The 24,445-nt window shown below is 40.6% G+C and overlaps 2 protein-coding genes across 5 annotated transcripts in view; one reads left to right on the plus strand and one right to left on the minus strand.

Annotated features, from left to right (window-relative positions):
- Positions 1 to 1,922, minus strand: part of LOC117000967 (high density lipoprotein binding protein) — a 38,474-nt gene extending 36,552 nt beyond the window's left edge. Inside the window, exon 1 of the mRNA XM_033069095.2 lies at positions 1,800 to 1,922. The gene's annotated coding sequence lies outside the window, so the exon portion shown is untranslated. The remainder of the gene's footprint in view (positions 1 to 1,799) is intronic.
- On the plus strand, positions 1,233 to 24,058 carry SEPTIN2 (septin 2). Of its 4 annotated transcripts, none has more exons than XM_033069102.1 (13): positions 1,233 to 1,253; positions 4,290 to 4,322; positions 5,235 to 5,355; positions 8,535 to 8,621; positions 9,469 to 9,592; positions 13,516 to 13,650; positions 13,855 to 13,972; positions 16,173 to 16,274; positions 16,554 to 16,699; positions 17,331 to 17,414; positions 19,087 to 19,144; positions 20,983 to 21,095; positions 21,488 to 24,058. In XM_033069102.1, the coding sequence occupies exons 2-12, from the start codon at positions 4,314 to 4,316 to the stop codon at positions 21,085 to 21,087; spliced, it is 1,089 nt and encodes a 362-aa protein (XP_032924993.1). In that variant the 5' UTR covers positions 1,233 to 1,253; positions 4,290 to 4,313; the 3' UTR covers positions 21,088 to 21,095; positions 21,488 to 24,058. The 4 variants fall into 4 exon arrangements, with proteins under 4 accessions (XP_032924993.1, XP_032924992.1, XP_032924991.1 ...); XM_033069101.1 differs by lacking the exon at positions 1,233 to 1,253 and adding an exon at positions 1,995 to 2,083 and having other exon boundaries at positions 21,421 to 24,058; XM_033069100.1 differs by lacking the exon at positions 1,233 to 1,253 and adding an exon at positions 1,995 to 2,083.
- The last annotated feature ends 387 nt before the right edge of the window (positions 24,059 to 24,445 follow it).

Here is a 24,445-nt window from a genome sequence, read left to right on the forward strand (position 1 = left end):
AAATCAGCTTAACTTGCAACAAAGGAGAAGACATCAGTGTATATCACACTACCAGCTGTGGATACACCAGAATGATCCACATAGAACAAACATGGAGCAATCTTTAACTGCTTCTTACAGAAGCTGCTTGGAAAACTGTCCTTTGGAATGATCTGGACTTATTTGCAGCAGTGGCAAAGCTCAGGCTGGCTGGTTACACTGGCTCTGCCACCCTGCAGTCACATACCACCAGTTCCTGTTACCTTCATCTCCAGTGAGAGCCCTTCCTGTGCCTGTCACTGTGATCCCTGTAAAACTACACCGTGGACCTTTATGAAAAAGGTTGTGTGTTTTTGTTGCGGATGGCTCTGCTTATGAATTGGGCCATGCTTTATGAAAATCCATGTACAAACAGGAAGATTGTTCTTTTCAACAGTTTGAATCTAAACAAGCAAAGGGTTAGAGACAGAGCTTTAGCAGACACACAGCTACATATTGGGTCAATGCTTCTTTTCCAGCTTCATCTCTGATATATGTTCCTTTACCACAGAGAGGAATACCCAACCCACATATGAAACAATACATGAAACACCACTTCCAAGTCAGGTTTGGGGGAAGAAAAAACCAAACCTACAAAGCACACTACTATCTGTTGTCTTGTAAATAAAGACAGTTGTTGGAATAGGATCAGTAGGAAAAATAGTGACTAAATCACCAAGCAGATTCTTCACTCACCTCACTAAACAGAAAACGTGATAAAGCAATGCAGCATATATGAGTGTGCAGATTTTTTCTCTGTCATTACACAACAGGATAAGACAAAAAATTACTCTTTCAAACACCTTGGGACTGAATGTCACTAATTTTAATTTCACAGGCACAGAACTGAGATTGTTTCAAATTCTGAACATAATGAATTCAAGGCCCTAGCCTCATCTTACAAGTTAACTGATCTCTATACTAACAATATTCTCAACACAATCTTCTCTCTTGCTTCTTGTCCTTCAGTGGAAGAAATTACTCCTGTCAGTCACAAAACCTCCCCTAATGTTTGGGGAAAGCCATCATGCGAAGTGCTATTCATCATGTGCCATTTCAGCCACAGCTCAACAATCATCAGCACCCAGTGCTTAACCCTCTTCAGGGCTGCTGGATTGCTGGATCATCCTGGTCTATAAATAACCCGAAAAGAAAGCCACACTGCAGGCACAGAGAGGCTGAATTTCCCCTGGTACCATGCACAGAGGCGGCTGACGCTACCTGCAGTGTCACAGGTGAGGCCAAACCCCCCCACCGCGGCCCATGGCGCAGCCTCAGCTTTGGGGAGCAGCACGAATAGAGACCAGTGCACATCGAGAACCCGCAGCAGTCTGGGCCCGGGGGTACAGGGCAGCCACCACCACCACCCAAAGGAGGAGGGAAGGCGACCTCTTCCTCAGCCCCATCCCCTCAACCGCGGTGCGGGCCAGCCCCGGCCGATCCGCCCCAGGGGAATGAAGCGGGACATGACTCATGGCTTTTGTCCGCTCCCGGCTGGGCCCGGAGCGCTCCCCGGGGCGGCGGAGCGGGGCCCTGGGGCGGCCCCGGCTCGGTGCGAGGTGTGCCGGCGGCACGTGGGCCGCGCTGCGCCAATGGCAGCGGCCGCGACCACAGAGCGGGGCCGGGCACTGCCGCACATCCCGCCCGCTGCCCCTCTCGCCGCTGCCGCCATCTTGCTGCGGGCGACGGAACGCGCCCGGCCCCCGCGCCGGGCCCACGCCTTCCCCCCGCTCACCGGAGGCGCTCCCGCCCCCGCCCTCCCGCGCCGGGCCCGGCATTACCTCTAGTCGGCCCGCAGCGAAGCCTATGCTGGGTACGAGGCCGACGGCCCGGCCGCCATCTTGGTGCAGCACAGGGGATGTGCGTGACCTACAACATGCGGGCGGCCCCGCCCCGTCCCAGCGGGTTGCTATGGGGATGGGGCGCGCGCGTGCGCGGGGGGCCTCGCACCGCCCGGGGGCGGGGCCTGGGGCGGGGCGGCACCGCCCCCTCCTCCGGCCGTGCGCGCGCGGGAGCGGAGCCCGGGGCTGGCGGCTGAGGGAGGCGCGAACCGAGCGGCGCTGAGGTGAGTGAGGGGCCCTGCCCTGTCCGGCCCTGCCCAGCCCTGGGGGACCGCGGCTCCCTGTGCCCGCCGGTAAAGGCACCGCGGATAAGGAGAGGCGGCGGGCAGGAGCGCTGGGAAAGGGTCTGTCCTCTCCAGCCGCGCAGACGGACCCCCGAAGCTGAGGGGTTTGGCGGAGGTGTGGGTGATGCTGGTGCGGAGGGAGCACAGCTGTGCCGGGCTGTGCCGGGCTGTGCCGGGCTGTGAGGCGCCCTGGCCCCCGCCCAGCGCGGACCGGATGCTCTGTGGGCCGCCATGGGACCCCCGGGCGGGTCCCTCCCACAGTGTGAGGCAGACACTTCTGAACGCGCTCTCGTAGAAAGCTCCAGCCGCGCTCTTGCAACCGCAGGGTGAGGAACATGACCGACAGCTCCCGAGGAAAATCTGGGATGCCTGGAGATACCCGAACCCCAAGCCCCCCATGCGATGCCCTGGGCTCGGGTTGCGGTCGGACGGGGCCTCCTGCCCCTGGGGGAGCGCTCAGACCTTATAGGAAAGATCATTCCTGAAAGATTTCTATACCTGGTCCGTGTGTTATAATATAAAGTAGCGATAGCCGTCTGCATTACTCTGCTCGCTGCTTCGTTTCTCGGTAGCTGTGAGAAACTTTCCCCTGCTCTTAGCCCGCCTCTGAGAAATAGTTGGGTGACAGACAAGTCTCACAAATTAAAAGAATGTTCCTCTGTGTTCCAGCAGGATCTAGTTTTGTTTGGCATTGAAAACCTCTCATGGAGAATGCTTGAGCAGGATTCAATTACATCACTGTGGAGGGAACACTTGGATGGAAGAGTTGCTATCAGAGCAATCTTACATAAAAGACTCACGGATAAGTTCTTCACTAGCTGAATACATCATAGGTCATAGACTGTTTCGTGGACTGGCATACAGATGTTGCAGATACTAGATTTTATTTTTATCTTGCAATTTCGCTTGAGAACTGTGTTTTCCAGTTTTTATTTCTTGTCAGTAACCAGGGTGCCAGATTTTTCTCAGCAAATTTGTCTTCATGAGAAAAGACACCAAATTGCTTCAGTAGTTGACATCTTCAGTTTGTAACTCCCATCAAACCCAAATGAAGTTAAAATTGTGTAAACATACACCGTATAGTAGCTTTGAGAAGAAAGTCATCCCCAGATTGAAACAACTTTACCTTGTGCCTGACACAAAAAGTTGGGGAGTCTGTTTTGGTTCCAAAATGTCTCTTTGCTGGGAGGAACAGACCGAAGGGTGCTGCAAACTCAAGCAGTTTGGTGTAATTTCTGAACTTGCTGATAAAATCTGCTTGGGAGATGGAAGGAATCAGGTAGGGATAATTTCAAATCCATAGAATTAAAGTGTGAGTGAGCTGGGTGAGAGGTGGCTGTGGGCTTTGGGAGTGGGAACAGATACCTTGTGGTAAGAGGGTGAGCCAGGGGAGGGACTAGAAAGGGGAATTGCAGATACAGCATATGCTGACATTCATGTTGCCACAGTAAATCACACTATCTCTTGAAATCATGCAAGTTAGTGGTTGGTGAGTCATTGTTAAGAGGCTTTTTTGCATAGAAGTTTTAGATAAATCTTGAAAAAAATTTTTGTGCCTGTCTGTTTCATATTTCACATATGAATTTTATGTTGGTAAACAAAAGGTAGAATGACTGAGTTTGCAAGCATTTAGATAAAAGAGGAAGAGAAAAAGTTTCATTTTGAAGCTGTTAGTTCTTTACAAAACACTTGAACATAGATGGAAATGTTGAGGAGAAAGAGGCTTGAAAAGAAAAATAACACATGAGTTAGGGTTTTTTTTTGTCTTTGTAGAAACTTTCCTCTAAAGAGCAAGGTGTCTTTTAGCAAGGTGTTTGGTTAGTTTCTGGAAAGGATGTGGGCTTTCAAGGCTTCAGAATTGTTTGTCACACATCTGGTGCCTTCAGCACCTCACATTCATGTTGCTTGAGTTTATTGTCTGACTGCTTATAGGAGCAACAGCAGCTGAAAATTCTGCCTGTTGTTAGTACAGAAGAGTCAAATACTTGGTTCTGTGAAGATGTTGACACTGTTTCAGAATCTGGCATCCAATCAGGGATGCTCCTTTTTTAATTTAGTGTGCAACAGCAGATATTACACTGGTTTGTGGGTGAGTTTTCTCCTCATACAATTTTTAATAAGCTGAGAAAAATTTGTATTTTTTCAGGTTTTTTCCTGTCCTTCCCTAAAAATGTCCAAGGTAAGAATAACATTTCTGTCTTGCAATGTAACAATGTCAATCATATTTTTTGTTTTTAAATAGTAATCTTCAATGACAAATTGTGCAACTTGCATCTGTTTGATGGTGAAGGGTGTCCTAAATTTACTGTCTATAGGAGGCATAATATTGAAAGATGATATAAAACATAGATTGAAGTAGTTTTATGCAAGCATAAATCTCTGCAGTTAACTAATACTCTTGGAAGGATTTAATTTTGGTCAGAGTTGTATAAAAGCTCCCTGGTGCATCTTCATTGAAACTTCCTTCCTGCAGTTTTGTTTTGAGCAGGCATCATTTCAGAAAATGGTGGTTTAGATTTAATTTTTTCTTTACTAATATAATCAACTGTTTTTCCAATAAAATCCCTCATTTAAGATATTTTAACTAAAATATTATTGTCATACTGGGATTCATCTAATTCTTGAACCCCAGCTTTTGATATGATGAGTAAAACTTCCATGTTGGCTTTTTGGAGTGAAATGAATGATAAAGGATGCTTGAGTAATGTGTTTGAAGAGGGAACTAAAGATGTAAAGATTTCTCTGCTGCATCCTTTGGATGTGCTAAAAATAGATCAAAAAGTCATGTTTTTGTTCAAGTCCATAGAGAACTATTTTATTTTAATGATTACTGCCCACAATTCAGACTTTGTGATACTTTGAGAAATACTTATTTGGGATTTTGTTTCTGTTTTACTTAAGATGATCTTGGCTGGATAGCTGAACAAGTGAAGCTTTGTTTTTTAAGCTCTAGGTCAATGTAGTTGTTCTGCACTTCTTTGTGAAACTGTTGAGTAGTAGGAACTTCTGAGTAGTTCCCTCTCTGTCACCTTTTGAGATAAGTCCTGAGTGGTTACTTATTATTGTCTTTTTTTTTAAATTTCGTTTTTAGCAACAGCCTGCTCAATTTACCAACCCAGAAACTCCAGGCTATGTTGGATTTGCAAACCTGCCCAATCAGGTTCACCGAAAGTCTGTGAAAAAGGGGTTTGAATTTACCCTTATGGTGGTTGGTAAGGAAGCATTTTATAGTTTTTCTCACAATTAGTACTTGCTCACAGGGAATTTGAAGTGAAAACTGATGTTACTTGCACTATTCTAAGGCTTCAGCTTGCTTCAGTGAATTTCCTGTACTGTTGCATTTAGCTTTTTTTTAATATTTTATTGATTTTTGCAGCAGTTGTTTACCACATTACAAACCATGCTTGAATACATTAATAAGTTTGTGGGTGAAAAAATTTTACTGTGCACTCCAGCAATCATTCCTTCCTTCCTTCTCCCCTGTCTCACAGGATTCCAGCACTGCATTTAAAATGTAATTTAAAACTGGTTTTGCATTTGAATACAGTATTAGTTCACTAGTGTGTTTTGATTAAGAGACTGGTATTAAGGAGACCATTCTATTTAAAATGTTGTTTATGCTTCTTTAGTTCAACAGAATCTGAACTCTAGTCTTTTCAACCCTTCCAAATACTCTTGTAAAAGAGTGAGAATTGGACCAGTTGGTTTTGATGTGGGCTGTTGCTTTTTACTTTGATCATGATTTTATGTTAGCAGTTGTAATCTAAAGTGTTATTCTATTGGATAATTCATTGGAAGTCTGTGTTGGTATCTGAAACAGAAAGAAAAATCTGGTGTCTGCAGAAATACCTTGATCCTTTGAGAAATCAGTTGCTAATCTTGAAAATTAAATAGACTCCCAAATCAGGCTTGGGTGTCTTCTCTGTCTCTCTGTTTGTGAGCCATAACTTGTGAGTTTTGGTGTTTGAACACTGTAATTCTTGCTTTTAAATAGGCTTTCACAAAAGTACCCTAATAGAATTAGGCTTTTCATTACCTGGCACCACAAGACATAAATCCCATTTGTGTGCTAGATTTGCCTAAGAGATCACAGTGGGAATGAGCAGGAGAGGTGAGATAGTGCATGATAGGAGATGTTTAACTTCCTAATTGTTTTGATTTTGGTAGTTACAGGGAGAGTCTATCCTCAAACCTTTCATTAGTTTTGCCAAATGACAGCCCTAGCACTGCTCTTGTCCTACTTCTGTATTTTATTTTCAGTGTTGTACAGTTTGCTCTTATCTTTGTCTTCCTGGAATTTTATCATAGGTTTTTACTGTACATTTCATTGGATTTGATTTTGATGATACCATAAAGGATATCTCATAAAATCTAAGAGTAAAACCAAACCATAAGTAGCTGCTTCAAATCATGCTGTCTGCTGCAACTCTTCAGAATTTACTGTTCAGTGATCCTAAGAGTGTGAACAGTTTTGAGAAAGATGTGCTTTCTCTGCTGTAGCTGAACTTAACTTCCAGATCTCCTTGAATTCTAACTGCAAATAGTGCCATGAAAACAGTTCTGGAAGAAAGCAATGTAAAGTTATTTAGACCAACAATTGTTTCTAGCCTCTTGTAAAATAGAAGTAGAGGGGACATGACACGGTGTGAAAGTAGCAGAAATGCAATTAATTTACTCCTTGTTGGAGTAAAACTTTACAATTGTTGCCTTCCAGTATTTTAAGGGATAAAAGAAAACTGCAGGAAGAGGACTTGGAAAAAAATGGTTTCATTGAAAATTTGGAATGGTATTTTAAATTACACTCACAGAGGGAGGCAGCTGATGTTAGATAAAATAAACTGTGCTTTAAATTGTTGCTTATTTCAACAGTTTGGAATGTGAATTCTTTCTCTTCAAATATGCACGGAGTTTAAGTATGTTCTCTTGTGAGCTGTGTCACAGTGCCTCTTTTGAACTATCATTCTTCATTAAGTTGCCATCCTTCTTCATTTCTGAGCAGGATAATGCTTTAAAGCTGCCTGTGCTGACAGAATCCTAATCAATGACTTTGCTTTTACACACAGCTTTTGGTTGTTTTCTTTTCCTGCTGTTGTTTACTGAGTTATCTGAAAATATGAGCTGGAGTTTATAACAATTTGACTGCTTGGCTGTGTTGCTCCCAAAGAAATCCCAGACACTTGTATTTATTTTTATGTTCATTCTCATTATTAAGCTATGACTTCATCTAAATAATTATTTCACTTAAGAGTCACTACACTGCTGTAGCCAATATAATCATTGACAGTAACTATGAAAACTGATTTGGTTTATGTATAATATTTACCCATACTGACACTGGAATGTGACATTGGATGAAATCATACTTTTTTGGTTTTGCTGAAATGTTTCCCTGTGACTTGAGTTACTCTGAGTGTGTGTCACCTTCACTTGTGAGGGCTGCACTGGCACAATGTGATCCTGAAAGCTGCATTCTATAAGAATATAAAAAATATATTCTATTTAAAACTGGCAGCTCCTACTCAAATCTTCATTTTAAAGCAATTTCTATCCTTTTTTTGTTTTTGTCAGATTCATATTGCAGAATAGTCTGTTACTCAGAGATTCTGTGGCCCATCATTTTTTAACATCTATTTTTAAAATTTAATCCTATCAACACCTGAAATAAAACTAAAATTCTAGAAAAAGATCTCTTCAGTGAACTCAAATACTGAGCATTTCAAGTTGCAGCTCTTTTTTATGCTATGAATATTTGTTCTGATTAAAATCTTGATCTTTAACTAATTAGTTGCCCTCAGAAGTTTCCTCATGGCAATCAGTATCTCTAGAACAGAAATATATTTATGATACAATTTGGTAATCCCCAAGTTCATCAGTACAAAGGAAATGCTCAGTGGCCATATTCCTCTTGCTTTGAGTTCTTGTTTGCTATATTGGCATAAAACCCAGAAATAAATCCCACTTTATGATGCCTGGCTGTACTGAAGTCCAACAGTGCATTTTTCAATGTTTAAATTGATGATAAATCCTTGACAGGATATAGCCTCTCACTGGGTGTGATATTTCACATTCTGGAGTGATAACAGAGAAGCTTGTCTTAAAAATTCAGGAGACATGAAATGGGAAATGTTAAGTCTAAATGGGTCACAACTTCACTTGACTTACAGCATTAATTACAAATCATCAGTGAAAATTCTGGGAAAGTGCATTACAAAGCCAAGATGTAAAAATTATTTTTCTACCTTTTTGTGCAAACTTGGCTAATCCAATATTAGAAGTTGTAAATTTTTAATTTGAAAGAAGTATGAAAAAATCTGTAGTCAGATAATACTGTCAGATACTCTTGAAATTATTTATGTAAATATGTTATATTTGTCTTTATATTGAATCACAGGTGAATCTGGATTAGGAAAATCTACATTAATAAACAGCCTCTTCCTGACAGATCTCTACCCAGAAAGGATAATCCCAGGAGCTGCTGGTAAATACATCTTTGCTTAATGGTTTTTGGAGTTGAACGCTTTTATCTTTGAATTTTGGTAACAGCCAGCAGTGATTTATAGCTGTAATAGTTTCTGATGTATTTCCTGACACTAGAGCTGTTTGATAAAACCATTTTCCTCTGCACCCAAGACATTTATTGTCTTTGTTACTTAGTCCTTGGGTATATTTGTATTAACACCCAGAAATTTGATCCCTTCTTTTGCTTAAGAGCATTTATTGTGTCGCAGTAAGATAAATAATCAACTAAAACAATCTGAGAATTTATTTAGTTTTTAATCTGTTGCAATTGTAAACATGTAAATTATTTATACCTGCTTGCGCCTTAATTCATTTGCTTTGGATTGATATTTAGTGAATGAGAACTTCACTCCCTGTTCTTCTTTATTTCCTTGTCCTATTTTATTCTGTTAATCAAGGTATTCAATAATGCAACAAAAGAGAATATTGTAATAAAATAAAAGATGCATTTTTTTCTCTTTTTGCTACCTGTTGAATGACTTGCTTCAATGGTTTTATGATTACTTGTAACTTCCAGCCTTAGGAAAAAAATCCATTGCATATAATTTTGTATTGTTCTCCAATTACTTACTTTTGTCTCAATCCCTTTTGCCTTTATTTCTGTATTATTTTTAAGAAAAGTATGAAATCTCATCCAGTCCTCTAATAACATCTGAAGAATTTGTGTACTGAGTCTTTTTGTTATCAGACCTCAGAATGCAATCGATAGAATAATATTTATGCTGTCAATTAATCTTTGGAGCTTATCTCAGAATGACATGGCCTGCCGGATTGGATTCTGAAAGATGGAGTTTGTTGTCTTGCAGATAAGATTGAACGCACCGTGCAGATTGAAGCCTCTACAGTTGAAATTGAAGAGAGGGGCGTGAAGCTGCGGCTGACGGTGGTGGACACACCGGGGTACGGGGATGCCATCAACTGTCGAGACTGGTACGTGCACAGAGAATCTCTCTTCAGCTGTCTGTGGAGACTGAACAGATTTCTGTCCTGGTTTGAAAGACAGGTGTCTGCTGAGAAAGGCAGGAGCCTCTCTGTGAAATGAAAAATGTAAACCTCCTCCCTCCAAATTATTATAATTTTGAAATTAAGGGGCTCTCAGGCAAAGATATGGGAATAGGAATAACAGTTAGGAATTAGGGATATAATTATATAATTATATAGTTATATAATTAAGAACAGTATGGAAATTAGGAATAACAGGAAAATTAAAATAGAAATACAGTATTACAAAGAACAAACCCAAACACTGACAGAGTCAGAACACAACTGACACCCCGTCCCATTAAATGGTGGCTGCATCCTCCTGCAGTGACAGATGTGGTTCTGTTGAAGCAGTGCTCCTGTACAAGGTGCAGTTTTCTTTTGAAGGTCCAGTGATGATGTGGAAAGGTCTGGTTTTCCTCTGGAATCCAGTGGAAAAGGCTGCTCTGATGTTCCAAATCTCAGATTTTATCTGAGTAGGAAATGCTTGGCTCCTCCCCCTGGCTGGAGCATCTCCCAATGGGATGATGGAATTTTATCAGTCATGCACTGGCACTCAAAGCCCATTAACAGGAGGTATCTCCTGGAGGAAGGATGGGTTGTGGAAAAGATTTAAAATTACTGCCCCACCTGGTTTTAACGATGGTGACAGAATACACACTTTAGGTCACATCCCATATTGCAACCTAAGACAATTTCTTACCTGTCCTGGGGGGTGGAAGTGTGGTGTGTGTGTGTGAAATGCTGAGTTTGAAGTAGAATTTTTTGTTTTCTGATTTTGAGGAAGCTTAATTTCAGTGGTATGAATTAATTCTGATATGTGAATAGAGGTGTCCGTAGCTTTGACACAACTTGAAATAAATTTTGTGACACTTTTATTTTTCTTTGTTAACTTCCATTTTGTTTGAAAGAGCTTTAAGTGAACAGTGACCTTGACTCTCAATAATACTCTAAGAAAGTAAATAATCTACTCTTAAGTCCAAGCAAAAATCCATCCCTAGATCTTGTCCACATTCACTTGAGCATTCTCAGATTCTGTGGCTAATTTTTAAGTGCTTCTTATCTTCTTAGATTTTGGTTGGTTGGTTGTTTTGGTTTTTTTTGTTTTTTTTTTTTTTTACAAATTTACATTATAGTAAGTACTGAGAAGTAATCTTGAGATCAATAGCAATTAGTTTTCAGTGGTAATCCCTTTTTCCACATCTCTCAAACCCCTGAACCTCAAGGTAACCTCTGCCTTTCTTTGTAATTCTGGAAATTAAATTTCCCAATAAAGTGAAATTCAGGTTCAAGACCACATGTCCTGTCCTGGTAAGCCCAAGGGCTACTGCATGAACAATCTCTTGTTTCATTTGTTCAAAAGCTTGTTGTTGTTCAGGACTCCACTTGAAATCATTCTTCTTCTGCATCATCTGATAGAGAGACCTTACAGTCGATTGTACTCTGGAATATTCACCTTACAAAAACCCCCAGCACCTGGGAAAGCCTGAACTTCCTTCCTACTGATCACTGGGGACAGAGCTGAAGTTTTGTTGACCACATCCATTGGAGTCTGATGTTTCCTATTTTGCCTTTTTACTCCTAAAAACTGGATTTCTTGGGCAGATCCCTTGACCTTTGTTTTATGGCAAATCCAGCCTTCAGGAAGATCTCGATTACCTTCTCCCCTTGCTCAAAAACTTCCTCTGCTGTGTATCCCCACACATTGATATCATCAATGTACTGCAAGTGTGCTGAAGACTTACACTTCAGAAGTAACATCAGCCCTTCTATTCTGTCTGAGCACATGCCCACTGGAAACTGGAGCTGCATTTATGCTTGAAGAATTTCCTGTGGTGGTTCTACTTCCTCTCAACTCCTGCACCCATGCTGCTGAGGCAGTGGTGGGTTTTCCATCCCACTTCCTCTTGTCTTTTCTGTGGTCATGCAGGTAAAACCACAGGTTGCCTCGTGGTGTATATCCTGTCTCTTGGGGATGGGGATGTCTGCTCACAGTAGTAGAGACTGGCCCATACTGGTGGAGTATGGAACATTTCCTCTCTAGTTTGCTCAAGTTTGCACAGCTGAGGTGCAGGTTGGTAGGGAAGGAAAAAAATTATACTCATGTTGCCAGAGCTGGGTCACCTGAAGCACTGTCTGCTCTCCTTTCATTGACAACAATGGCATACAACAGTGGTGTGCTCTGTACAAACTTCTGCCACGTGCATTGTGTACAGTGAACCTCATCTGGATCTACAGGGGACTGATGGTTATTTGGACCCCTGTAGATTGCCTCCAGCACAGTTCTCTCAGGTACTGGATACCTTCCTCCATGACCTTCCACCCTCCTGGTGACACTATTGGATCATTCTTGAGAGAATATCCTTCCCTCAGGCTTGACAGAAGTCACCAGCAGAGCTGAGTTTCTGTCCTCTTCCCAATCCCCTTGTCAGTGCCCACATCCCAGGACAGGGATCCCAGTTGCTTGGCTTCCCTATGATCTGGTTCCATATGGTGGACCACAGTATCCTATCAGAGCAGCCAGGTTGCCAGGGTCTCCCCCAAAAGGCAGCTGAAATCTTTTCATGTATCTTGCAGCTCACCAGAGATAGCTGTTGGGTGATTATCTCTGGCCCTGCCTCTTCCTCCTGCTGTGAGGGCCCTGCTTCCTCTTCATCTTCATTAAGCAAACTGATTTGATCTTGGATTTCTTCTGTGTAGGGGCTGCTGTTTGTGGCACAGGTTGTGGCAGTGGTTCAGCTGCAGTTGGAATGGCCACAGTGCTTGTTGCTCTGCTTTCCTCCTCCTTGCCTGAGGGTGCTCTCTAGTCATGAGCAGTGTCCAGTAAATAAAAACCGGGCTCAGCACACTGCAATAAGTTACTCCTCTCTGGAGCTGCCCCCTCCTGTTGATCTGGGCCAGAACCAGGACACCAGTGGACAAAAAGTTGGATATGAGCAGGCAGTCCTTGAAAGCCGTTAGTATCCTGGGCTGCATCAAAAGCAGTGTGGCCAGCAGGTTAGGCCAGAGGGAGGGAGTTCTGCCCTACTGCTGTGCTCCTGTGACATCTGCATCCAGCTCTGGGGCTCTAGCACGGGACAGACATGGGCATATTGGAACAGTGCAGAGAAAATGATCCAAGGGCTAGAACAGCAGTAAAGAGAGGCTTGGGAGGGTTGGGATTCCATCTGAAAGCGAGAAGATTCTGGGGAGACCTTATTGAGGCCTTGAAATATATAAAAGGGGTTCACAGGAAACATGGAAGGAGACTGAATACCAGGGCCTGTAGTAGTAGAGCAAGGGGCAAAGGTTTGAAACTGGAAGTAGATTTAGGTTGGATGTAGAAGAGACTTGTTTGCAGTGATGGTGTTGAGGCCCCTGGCAGAGGTTCCCCAGAGATGCTGTGGCTGCCCCATCCATGAAAGTGTTCAATGCCAGGCTTAGAGCACCCTGCACTAATGGAAGGTGCCCCTGCCCATGACAGTAACTTGGAAATAGGTGATTTTTAAATTGAAATTTTAAATCAGTTTGGGACAAGAACCTTAAAATGTCTTGAAAATGTGTGGTTAATTTTTATCAAGCTATAAGCACTAACCCAAGAGTAATTTGTTGTAGAACTCAGGCAGGGTTATGCATATTTTATCTTTATATATAACAAACTATATAAACTACTATATAGAAAATATGCACAGTAGCTTGTTATTCTAGAATTCAATTAAAATTTTAAGATACATACTCTTCTATTTTCTCTGTTCTATAGAATCAGTAAATAAATTTTCATCCATCAGAAGATTGGTTCATCAACAGGGTATCTTAGTGGTTTAATAGTGCCTTTGAGACCCCTAAAATTGTGGAGCATTTGGTGATTCCTCAAATCTGTGTTTGTTTTACAGTTTTAAGACCATAATCTCTTACATTGATGAGCAGTTTGAGCGATACCTGCATGATGAGAGTGGATTGAACAGAAGGCATATCATAGATAATCGAGTTCATTGCTGTTTCTATTTCATTTCACCATTTGGTCATGGGTAGGTGTTTCTCTGTCTTTTTTAAAATTTTATTTTAGAGAGTTGATTTGTGCCTACTGATTTAAATTTTCAGAATCAGGTTGTCATTACTTAAGCAACTGCTATAACTGCTGATACTATTTGGCTGTGTTCTTTCTCTCTGTTTACAGAGAGATATTTATGTTAGAGTGAAAATAATAAATTTTTTCCACACTTTGATTTTAGCCTTAAGCCTCTGGATGTTGAGTTTATGAAGGCCATACACAACAAAGTAAATATTGTACCAGTGATTGCAAAAGCTGATACACTTTCTCTGAAAGAGAGAGAGAGACTAAAGAAAAGGGTGAGTGTTTTTCTGGCTTGCAGAAATGTGTTGTACTTTGATTGTAGCAAATTCTAGGGCAATTGTAGGGGAATTCTCATTAGACTTCCTCTTTCCTAGCTGAGGGGAAAAAAATCTCATGCATAGTGAAGCATCACTTAATATGTAGTTTGATATTTTGTAAATTATTTTATCATGTATTTAACCGAGAAATTGTCCTTAGAAAATGGCAGTCTGGCTGCATTTACAATAAGATTATGAACGAATTTTGAAGCTTTGGAAAAATATTTAAATACATTTACTGATGGTAATTGCTCTGTTAGCTGCTTAATCAGTCCCAAAGCAGAGATGGTATCTGCATATAGAATGTGCATATATATACAGTAATTTCATGATTATAAGCTGCACCATTTTGACTAAAATTTTGGTCCGAACTCAAAGTGCAGCTTATAATCAGATGCGGCTTATATATGGACAAAGAACGAGAAGTTGCTGTTTTAGTTTGGAGGACTGTTTTAGTTTGCTGAGAAAGGCAGGAGCTTCTCTTTGAAATGGAGAATGTAAACCCCCTCCCTCCAAATTATTATAATTTTGAAATCAAGGGGCTCTCAGGCAAAGATATGGGAATTAGGAATAACAGTTCTTTACTAGGAAAATTAAAATAGAAATACAGTACTACAAAGAAACAAACTCCAAACCCTGACAAAGTCAGAGTACAACCTGACACCCCGTCAGGCAGGGTGTTGGCAGCAGTCCCATTCCATGGTGGCTGCATCCTCCTGTAGTGACAGATGTGATTCAGTTGGAGCAGTGCTCCTGTACAAGGTGCAGTTTCCCTCCAGAGGTCCAGTGGTGATATGGAGAAATCCGGTTTTCCTCTGGAGTCCAGTGGAGAAAGGGGCTCCCTTAGTGTCCCAAAACCTCTGTTTTTATCTTGGTAAGAAATGTTGGGCTCTTCCCCCTGCCTGGAGCAACTCCCAATGGGATGCAGTAATTTTATCAGTCCCACAGTGGGACTCAATGGCCATGAGCAGAAAATGACTGGCTGGAGGAAGGATGGCTTGTGAAAAGATAAAGAGCAATGCCCTGCCTGGTTTCAATGGATGGCCCATTAGCAGATTATCTCCTGTGGAGATAAGGATCACTGCCCCCACCCTCAACAGATGGTGATAGAACAGATACCTTTTATCACACTCTGTATTGTAACGTGTGGCTTATAATCAGGTGCGGCTTATGTATGGACAAAGAATGAAAAGTTGCTGGCGCCTGGAAGTGTGGCTTATAATTGGTGTGGCTTATAATTGTGAAATTACTGTACTTGGTTTTTTTACCCAGTCAGAATTCTGATGGTTAAAAAATGGGATTTTCAGAGGTGTTTCTGATTTTGAGGTTGTTTTTCTTCCCCTATGTCACTCCGAAAGCATTCCAGTCCTGTCTTCCAGAGGCAAGACCCCTTAACAGATTCAGTCATGAAAGACTTGATGCTGTATCTGCTGGGAGGAGATGGGGTTCAACAAAACATCATGAGCTAATAACAGCTATGAGGTTTAGAAAGAAGTGCTAGAATTAACTTGTCAAAGGCATACTCCAGTCTTAGCTCTTGCATTGAAAATGTCATGATTTTTGTCAGTTATTCTGAAAATCGTTATAGCTATCTTACCCAACCTGGAATAAAAATAGAGACTTTATATATAGTATACTCTAGTAGGTATGTCCAGAGTGCTAGAATTCTGCAGAAATAAAGATTATTCTTTTTTTAAAGAGCAAAATTTGGGGTCTATGGCAACTGAATTCCTGCTGCAGATAGGCAGTCATGAAGAAAAAATATTTGTTGTGTCTGTATCTCAGTTTTTCAAACACTCTCACCCCAAGCAGTAATTCATAGGTAAGAGCAAGGAGGTTTAGCTGTAGAAAGCAAGTATGTATTCTGAGTCAATGCTTTTATTATTACCAAAAAAATTGCAAAGGTTTAACAAAACACAGATTCCACAAAGGACAGTGTTTTTGTAAACACTGTTGTTTGTCTGAAAGCCTGTGGCAAGTAGTTGTTGAATATCATGATGAAATACGATATTTAAAACCAAATCCTTGTTGAGCAATTTGGATCAGGAAGATAAATCCAGATTTCTTAAGAGATTGTGTATTAAGTAATTTTATATTAAGATTTAAAAGTACTGATTCTGCATGTACATTGTGTTGATTCTTTTATTGCATATCTCAGATTCTGGATGAAATAGAAGAGCATGGCATCAAGATTTATCACCTGCCTGATGCTGAATCAGATGAAGATGAAGATTTTAAAGAGCAGACCAGACTCCTGAAGGTATGATTGGTTTAATAAGTTATATTAGTGGATGATATATTGTATTTTCCAGACTGCTCAGATGGCTTTACAACAAGATCTGCAATGCAACCTGGAGTGAGTCACTGTGTCTCATCATCTTCCCTAGCTTGGAAGATGGTGGCAGCAGTTACTTTTATTTATTTCACACCTTTAATTTGAAAGAATTATGAATTTACTACCATACTATGCAGTGCTAAGCAGAACAAGAGTTGTTTGTCCTGGTTCATTATCAGTAACTTTTGCACTTTTGGCTTTCAGGCCAGCATTCCATTTTGTGTGGTGGGATCCAATCAACTCATTGAAGCAAAAGGTAAAAAAGTCAGAGGTCGGCTCTACCCATGGGGTGTAGTTGAAGTGGAGAATCCAGAGCATAATGACTTCCTGAAGCTGAGGACCATGTTAATGTAAGTTAGAAAATTCCAATTAAGTAGTGGTTTAGAGAACAATCCCCAAGATAATCAAGCATGGCACTGGGGTTTTGCAGCAGCTGAGTAATCCCTGGACACATTCAGAATTTGTGTGGGGAAGGCCATGAGCTGCCTTGACCTAGCTGAGCTAGGCCTACTCAGGGGTTGGATCACACAGGACCCATAGGTTCTCTCCAATATGAATTACTTGGTGATTCTGTGAAAATAATGATTTGTGGAATGTAGTGTTGTATTGCTAGTCAGATCCCCTGAAACATAAAACAGGTTGTGCTTATTACAATGTATTTACAAGTAGATACACTTGCAAGGGAGCAGTCTTGGAAAGCACACTGGTTGTTTTTTACTCCTGGTCGTTGCTACTCTGTTTTACCTGCTCAGATTCATCAAAGGCCTCGCCCAGGCTCTGTCAGGGCAGGCTCAGGGCTGAGGTGATCCCTCTGTGTCCTTTATCGCACCAATTTAACTGAAATTAGCTTTTAAATTAGCATACTTAAGTGGGTGTGCATGCTGAGCACATTGATCCAAGACAGTGCTGGATGCGAGAACTGCTTGAGCAAACTGATGTCACACAAGGATGTTTTATCTTTAATTACTTTTCCTCCTCCAGCACCCATATGCAAGACCTTCAGGAGGTGACCCAGGATCTTCACTATGAGAACTTCCGCTCTGAGAGGCTCAAACGAGGCAACAGGTTGTCATCTCATGGTTACATGCTGCTTCTTCACCTTCTGAATTTGTATTTTGGACTCTCTGTGTCTCACCTACCATTGCATTGCCAGGATTTGGTAGACTGTAACTCCAGTCAACAACAGATTCTATTAGCCAGCTTATAAAAAATATTTGGTAAATCTGAAGTGACAGATTGTGTTGTATTGTGGAGTTAGGGAGTTGGGAGAATACATCTGTGCTTTGTTCTGAGGCTTAAACACAATTGGATTGGAATGTTGAAGGTACTAAGTAGGACAGATGTCTATGATAAATGTTATCTCTAAAAATCTGCAAATTAGATCAGAGATGATATCTTAAAAAGAGTGTGGGATATTTTTGGGATATTTTTCAGAATTAACAACTGGAATATTTGGATTTTGCCTTTAAAATGATCTTTTTTTTTTTGCAATGCTTTATTAAATAGGATATGCATAAATAGTAGCAGTCACTGGGTAGTGGCTGTTAGCCCTGTTTTGAGCTGGGTTGGGTAGGGCACAGCTTTCCTGGAAAGAGAACTGGGCAAAACACCCCATTTTTAAGTACACCAGCAGGGTCTGTAAAGATGAGTTGGTGAGTTCTTGTGGGAAACTTTGTGTTTCCTGGTTTAGGTGTTTCGGCTGCATCTCTTCCTGTAGCCACTAGAGGGTTCCAAATTGCACATTCTGGGGGATTTGGGGCATTTTGTAAAAGTTTCCCCATCCTGCTGTTGACAGAGACTTTGTCACATGTCTGGTCAGTTCTCAGTAAAAAGAATTTTCCTTTTACAGTTTCCTGCTTGTAGCATTGGCCTACAGGCAAGATAAAATGCTCTTCTCCCCGGACTTGAAATCCTGCTTTCTGAAATTCAGGATAAAAATCCCCAAACTTCCCAAGTTCTGGCACCTCTTATCCAACAAAATGTTGTTGTACAAAGGCCTTAGAAGTAATGTGACTAAGGTCAGCCAATTTTTAGAGTATTTCAAGTTGATGTTAGGATGGGTATTTGGAACTAAGCCATGTTTTTGTGTCTTTTTTACTAAAGTGGCCCATATAACTTTGCTTTCACATTTCTGAAATGGTACTAGAATGTAGTTAGGTTTACTATAAATGAGAGTAGATTTAATGTGAATTTATTTCAGACTTGCACTTCTGTTACCAGGAGTGCTTGACAATAGGTATTTGTTGACTTTACTCGCTAATGATCTCAGAGGTTTTGGGGCAGGGCAGATTTTTTTACAATGTATTTCTCTGTTAACATTTTAACAAATACCAGTTTGTTTGCTTTGCATGTTTGATGTCGCTTGCTTGATGAGTTGCTCCCTGTTGTGACGTGGAGTAGGAGAAAGCTATTAGCAAACTGGTAGGAAATCTTGAGTAAAACCAGGTGGGAAGCAGTTATTTCTCCTAAGTACCAAGTGATCCTATAGCAGGAAATGGCCTCAAGTTGCACCAGGGAGGTTTAGGTTGAATATTAGGAGAAATCTCTTCACAGAAAGGATGTTTGGGCCCTGGCACAGGCTGCCCAAGGGCAGTGGTGGAGCTGCCGTCCTTGGAAGTGTTCAAATTGCTTGTGGATGTGGCACTGGGGGACATGGTTTAGTGATGAACAAACTGCTGGGTTAATGCTTTCCAACCTTAAAGATTTTATGTTTCTAACAATATTTATATTATTTTAGGAAAATAGAAGATGATGAAGCAAATAAGGACCAGATTCTGCTTGAGAAGGAAGCAGAAGTAAGATGACAGAACTTTATATTCTTGTAACAGGAGCATTTTTGTTCTTTTGTTGCTACTTCAGAGCAAATATTTATATGATCTTGGTAATTCGTAAAGGAAAAACAGTCATATGCCAATATAAAGTTATTTAAGGTTCACTAAGAAAACAGAAGAGGTGAGAGGAGACTCAGGACTGGGATTTTTATGGAACCAGTGAAACATGATCCTGTAGTGATCAGCAATGGATGTAACACACAGGGTGTGGGCAAGGAGAACCAGCCTCAGGAGTAAGGGTTCTGCAGTTAACAGCTGCAGACTGGGACAAAGTCACTTCAGCTCTGCAGCAAAAGAGGGAATGATGGTAGAAATGGTCAGAAATAAGAAATGAAACAGAAATTCTCCTTCTGCCACTGACAGATTCACAATGTGTAGCTCTAATGCTGCTTTTCTTGTTCCTCTGACCTATAGAGGTTATAGGTAGGCAAGACTAGAAAAAGTGCAGTGAAAAGCAAAGTGTGGGCAGAAAGGCTGAAGTGGAGACCTGAAGCAGGTCCTGTGATAGGGCAGATGAGATTAATAGCATTGTTGAGAAGTAGATGACAGAAGGGAAGGGGGCTAACATGATCAGGATGGCAGGATGAATGGTAATCTACTACACAAGCAAGACTTCATGGTTAATGGGATTAATAGATGGCTGATTTCAATTTAAAAAGATACTTCTAACACAGTCTGTAAATTGTAAATTCCATTCATTAGCATGGAATTTGTACATAGCAAGGTATTTTTGAGCAGGAGAGCTGGAGAGTTTGCTTTCTCCATGAATGTGCTTGCTGAATGCAAAGGTGGAATTGTTTGGTTTGGCAAGCTCCAAAGGGACAGATTCTAGATTTTGAACACTGTAGATACGTACTGGGAGTGGACACCTGGCTGTGAGGCTCTTCCCTGCACCTCCTGAGAGCTGGGAGAGTGCTGAGTTAGATAAACTCCTTAGTTTATCCCAGCACAAGCAGATGCTCAGATTTCTGCTAGTCATCTTAGTGGGACCCAAGTCCCAAAATGTAACCAAGGGAAAATGAAAAGGGTTGTTGTTGCAAGCAATATGAAAAACAAGCACAGTGTAAACATTCCACAGGTTTAGCTTTATTATTAAATTTAACAGTTTAGTTTGAGCTTACAGTGTAAGTGCACAAAGGCACCCAAAATTATTTCCATAGTGAGGTTGACTTGCTACCTGTCAGAGTTGGGTGCAATAAATGGATTTAAGTAATGTTTGTGCAAAATGGTTCAATTAATCTTCGTAGATGATTGACATACTTTTGCTCAAATGTTTAATATGTTTAAGTGCAATACTCTAAGACCAAGTTTAATCGTACTTGTGTCTCACTGGATGGTTTGCCTGTCATACTTGCTTCCACCCAGTCATCTCTAGCAAGGGAGTTGGGGAATAATCCTGACAATTTTATTTTTTGATGACAGATACAGGACTAGTTTGGAGGGACATAACCAGGCTGCTTTTTTTTTCTGATAAACTTTAGTAAATGTAAATGTTTATTCAGTACTTCAGAACCATAATTTTTATACATTTAACCTCAGAGAATTCCATTTAGGTATGCTTAAAAATCCCATTCCACAGTACAATAACAAAGCCTATTTATTTCAGTCAGCAAATGCCAGCCTCTTCAGTGATGAGGAGGAATAAAAGAAGATGCCATAACCTGAGATCATTACCTGTCAGATAAAGAAAACGCAGATATGTGATCCCTCTTTAATAAAAACAAGTATTAGAGTGGTGACAGTGAAGAATTATATTCTGAGGGGAGATTAGGCTACAGAATTCTTGTGTGCTGCTTTTCCAGCTCCGTCGCATGCAGGAGATGATTGCAAGAATGCAGGCACAGATGCAGATGCAGATGCAAAGTGGAGAAGCTGACAGCAGTGCAGTTCATGGGCACCACGTGTAAAGTCTTGGGTAAGATGCTCAAATAGCCACTTGAAAGGCTTCTCCTTCAGCTGTGCTCTAATGTGCTTGTTGTTAAGAAGTTTGGGAAAAATGTTAACAAGATGGGTTTGCATAGTCAATTTTAATTTATAAGGATTAACTGCTGTTTGCAAAGTTAAATGGTTTGGAGTCAAACTAAACAGTGTGGTGTGGTGTTTGTGTATGAAAATTTTCAGAAAGTCAATACAATATATACTGGTAAGAATTATGGAAGAAGTCTTTGAAATAGTTTATATAGGTTTCTTAATCTCATGATGAAGTCGTTGTTTCCTTGTGACTTATAAAATGTGTGCAGTTCTTTCAGGTTTCTCAGTGGGAGAAGACAGCTGATCTGAAATGGTATTTTCCTGCCTTATTTTCAGATGGTTTTATCCCTTGACTCACAGGAGACCTTCTGGAGCTGGATTGCAGTGGTGGAGGCAGAAAGGATGCCTCTTGCTTCCATGTGATCTGGAGCTTGCTGAAGAGTTTAATGTGGGACTGTTTTGTGGTAACATCTTGTGAGATGTATTTCATAACATGTAGTCAGTTGGTTTTTTTACGTATTATACACATTTGACTTTTGTTTTCTTTAGTCCTTCTTATCTTGAGGTTATTTTAAATTTCCTGTTAGGGATACAAAATAGTCACTGAAAGTTTTCTAGCCTGATAAGCTTTAGATAATAATATTTTTTAATATACCTTGTTAACTCCCTGCTTTTAACTTTGTATTCAATTTAGAAATAAAAAGCTGTCAGTGATACCTTGTTCAGTGCCAGGTAACAGTGACCTCACTAAGGTTGCACCCCTGCAAGGTTAATTTTATAAATATTGCAGTGTTTACATGTGTGTGTGAGACCACCAGCCCTTTCTGTGTCTCTGCTCAGAGCAGAGGATTTCCTTGGCCTCTGCAAAATATCAAATGAAAACTCAAGCATGCCTTGTGTCTTGGTGAAAGAAAGAAGAGATGCCTCTGTGAGAGGCACATGTATGTTACATGACAAGTATTATTTCTTTTAGATTTAACCTTGAGGGTTATTATTTTCCTAAAATCTCTTACTTTGTTGCAGCTAATTTTGAATGGTTTCTTGCAGGCCATCACAGATCACTCCTGCTGTTTTCTGGCATTATTGTAGCCAACTGAACTTGAATAAGGTGATTTTGTTGAACGAGGTAAACTCCAAAGAGTAGTTTTCTATGCATGGGTGTTTTCTATATGCAAAGGATAAGAAACTCTATAATTGTTAGTAAGTATTTTCATACTGTTTTTAGGGCATTGCAAACTTTTGCATGTAGTAAAAATATATATTAGCACACTTCTCTTTTTAAAAGTGACCTGTTCCTGACATGATCAATTTGAAGCTCTTGCTCCAGGATGGAGTCAGCAATATGACTTCAGGAGTGACTCTGCTTTTTTTATTAGGCTACTAATAAAAAAACTTTCTTAATCCTGGTAGCAAAGGAGACTGTTTTTAACCTGGCTGGACTTGTGCTGCAGATCATTTGTGTTTGCAGCAAATAACCAATGTAGCACACAACTGCCCAGGTGGTGGCTGACAGTGACATACCCTGGCTTGTCTGCTGCTCCTGGTAAAGTCAGCAATCAGATTTCTTCATCTGATCTATCACAAAACATCCTGATGTGAGCAGCTAACAAATAGAATAGAATTGCAACTTCTTTTGGCTCTTGGAGCTCAGGTGCAGCTGTGACTTTTAGTATTTTGTTAATGTTTCTTTGAAAAAAATAATAAAATTTCTACAGCTAATGTATCATTCCAGTGGTACTTCAGTGGCTAGATTAAATATCAACTTGTTAATGAACTGAAATTTTTACCTGCCTGAAACTGGTTTATGTTTGAATCTTTCTAAAAATAAATAAAACCCTGCATGGCAGCCTTCACTGAGGAACTCCAGCTCTCTTTTCAAAAGTACTGTCAAAGTTTGACACCACTCATCTGACCTTCCCTAACCTTGACAAAAGTGAATACGAGAACCCCTTTTTGTATGCACAGAAGACTTAAATCCCATTTTGTTAAATCTCTACATATAAAACTTGGATGGAAAAACACGTGCTTCTAAATTCTTGAATTACTTTTTCAAAATAAAGTGTAGGACCAAAGTCATGGAGCAGCACTGTCAGAGAACACAACACCTTACTTATTTCTATTACCATGAGCCTGTACTTGAAGAAAAACTGTGAAATGTGAAATGTCTGCACAGGGTCTGGTTGTACTTGTCAGTCTCTCTGTGTATATTGGGCTGATAGGGTGTTTTTCCTGTATTTTCAGCATGGGAACAAGAGCAGATTGTCCATTTGTTTAGTGCTGTTTGGTCACCATCTGTGAAGTTATTTCAGGCAATGTGTGATTCTTTGGAATATTTACATATCTATTAGAATATCTGTTCAGGATAGAGCATTTCATGTGATTCTTAAGAAAAAGAATAATTGATCTAAAAATTCAGCAGGAGAAATAATTTTGTATGGTTTTTTGGTATTTAATGGGAAAAACCAAGTTTATGGCACTAGCCATTTTAGCTGCAGTACTCAAGACAGGTCATTAATTGCTGCTTCTTCCCAAACCTTTGGGACAATTGTTCATAGTGTGCCTGATGTCTCTGAAGATCTATTTCCCCTTCACTTTTCTTGGGATGGTCTTGAAATGGATGGTTTTGTGCTAAGGCATGAAAAGCAAGACTACTTTTCTCAGAAAAGCTGCTGGTAAAAGAAAGATGAGTAACAGAAAGGCTTGGGGACAAAAGGTAGATTCTGTTTGGTGGCTTGCTGAACTGGCCACAGTTCTGTTTCAGTTACTGTGTTGTGATGGTTTTTATTTTAGGAGTAAAGATACTTTTGAATTTGCAGAACTTTATAGCTGATGGCAAAAATTACTTGTTCTTGGTACAAAAACCTGCTATAATCTATGTAAACTGTAATAAAAATTGCTAAAAAGCTATTTTGTGTTCATTATGATTCTTTATTATGCTCAATATTAATTTGTGGTGATATGTTTGAAGTATTGTCCTGTTCCAACCAGGACAGGGTGAATTTTTGCAGCAGCCAGAAAGGGCAAAGCTGGAGTGGCAGTGGGTGGGATTGTGCTCCATGGTAAGCATTTTTCCATGTGAATCCCTCTCTCTTCTGCATCCTTTTTGATGTTTAATATGGTTGCTATTACTGTTCCTTTTCTTGTCTCATTGCTGTTTCCAGTAAATTGTTCTTATAACATTTTGTGCTTCCAGTTCTCTCCATCCTGATGCAGAAAAGAGGGAGAGAGGAAGAGGAAGCAAGTGATTGCAGCCTGGTCTGGAGTTTCAGTGGGAACACTAAACTGGGGAATACC

Source organism: Catharus ustulatus, chromosome 10 (assembly GCF_009819885.2).
Source record: "Catharus ustulatus isolate bCatUst1 chromosome 10, bCatUst1.pri.v2, whole genome shotgun sequence".
Taxonomy (NCBI): Eukaryota; Metazoa; Chordata; class Aves; order Passeriformes; family Turdidae; genus Catharus; species Catharus ustulatus.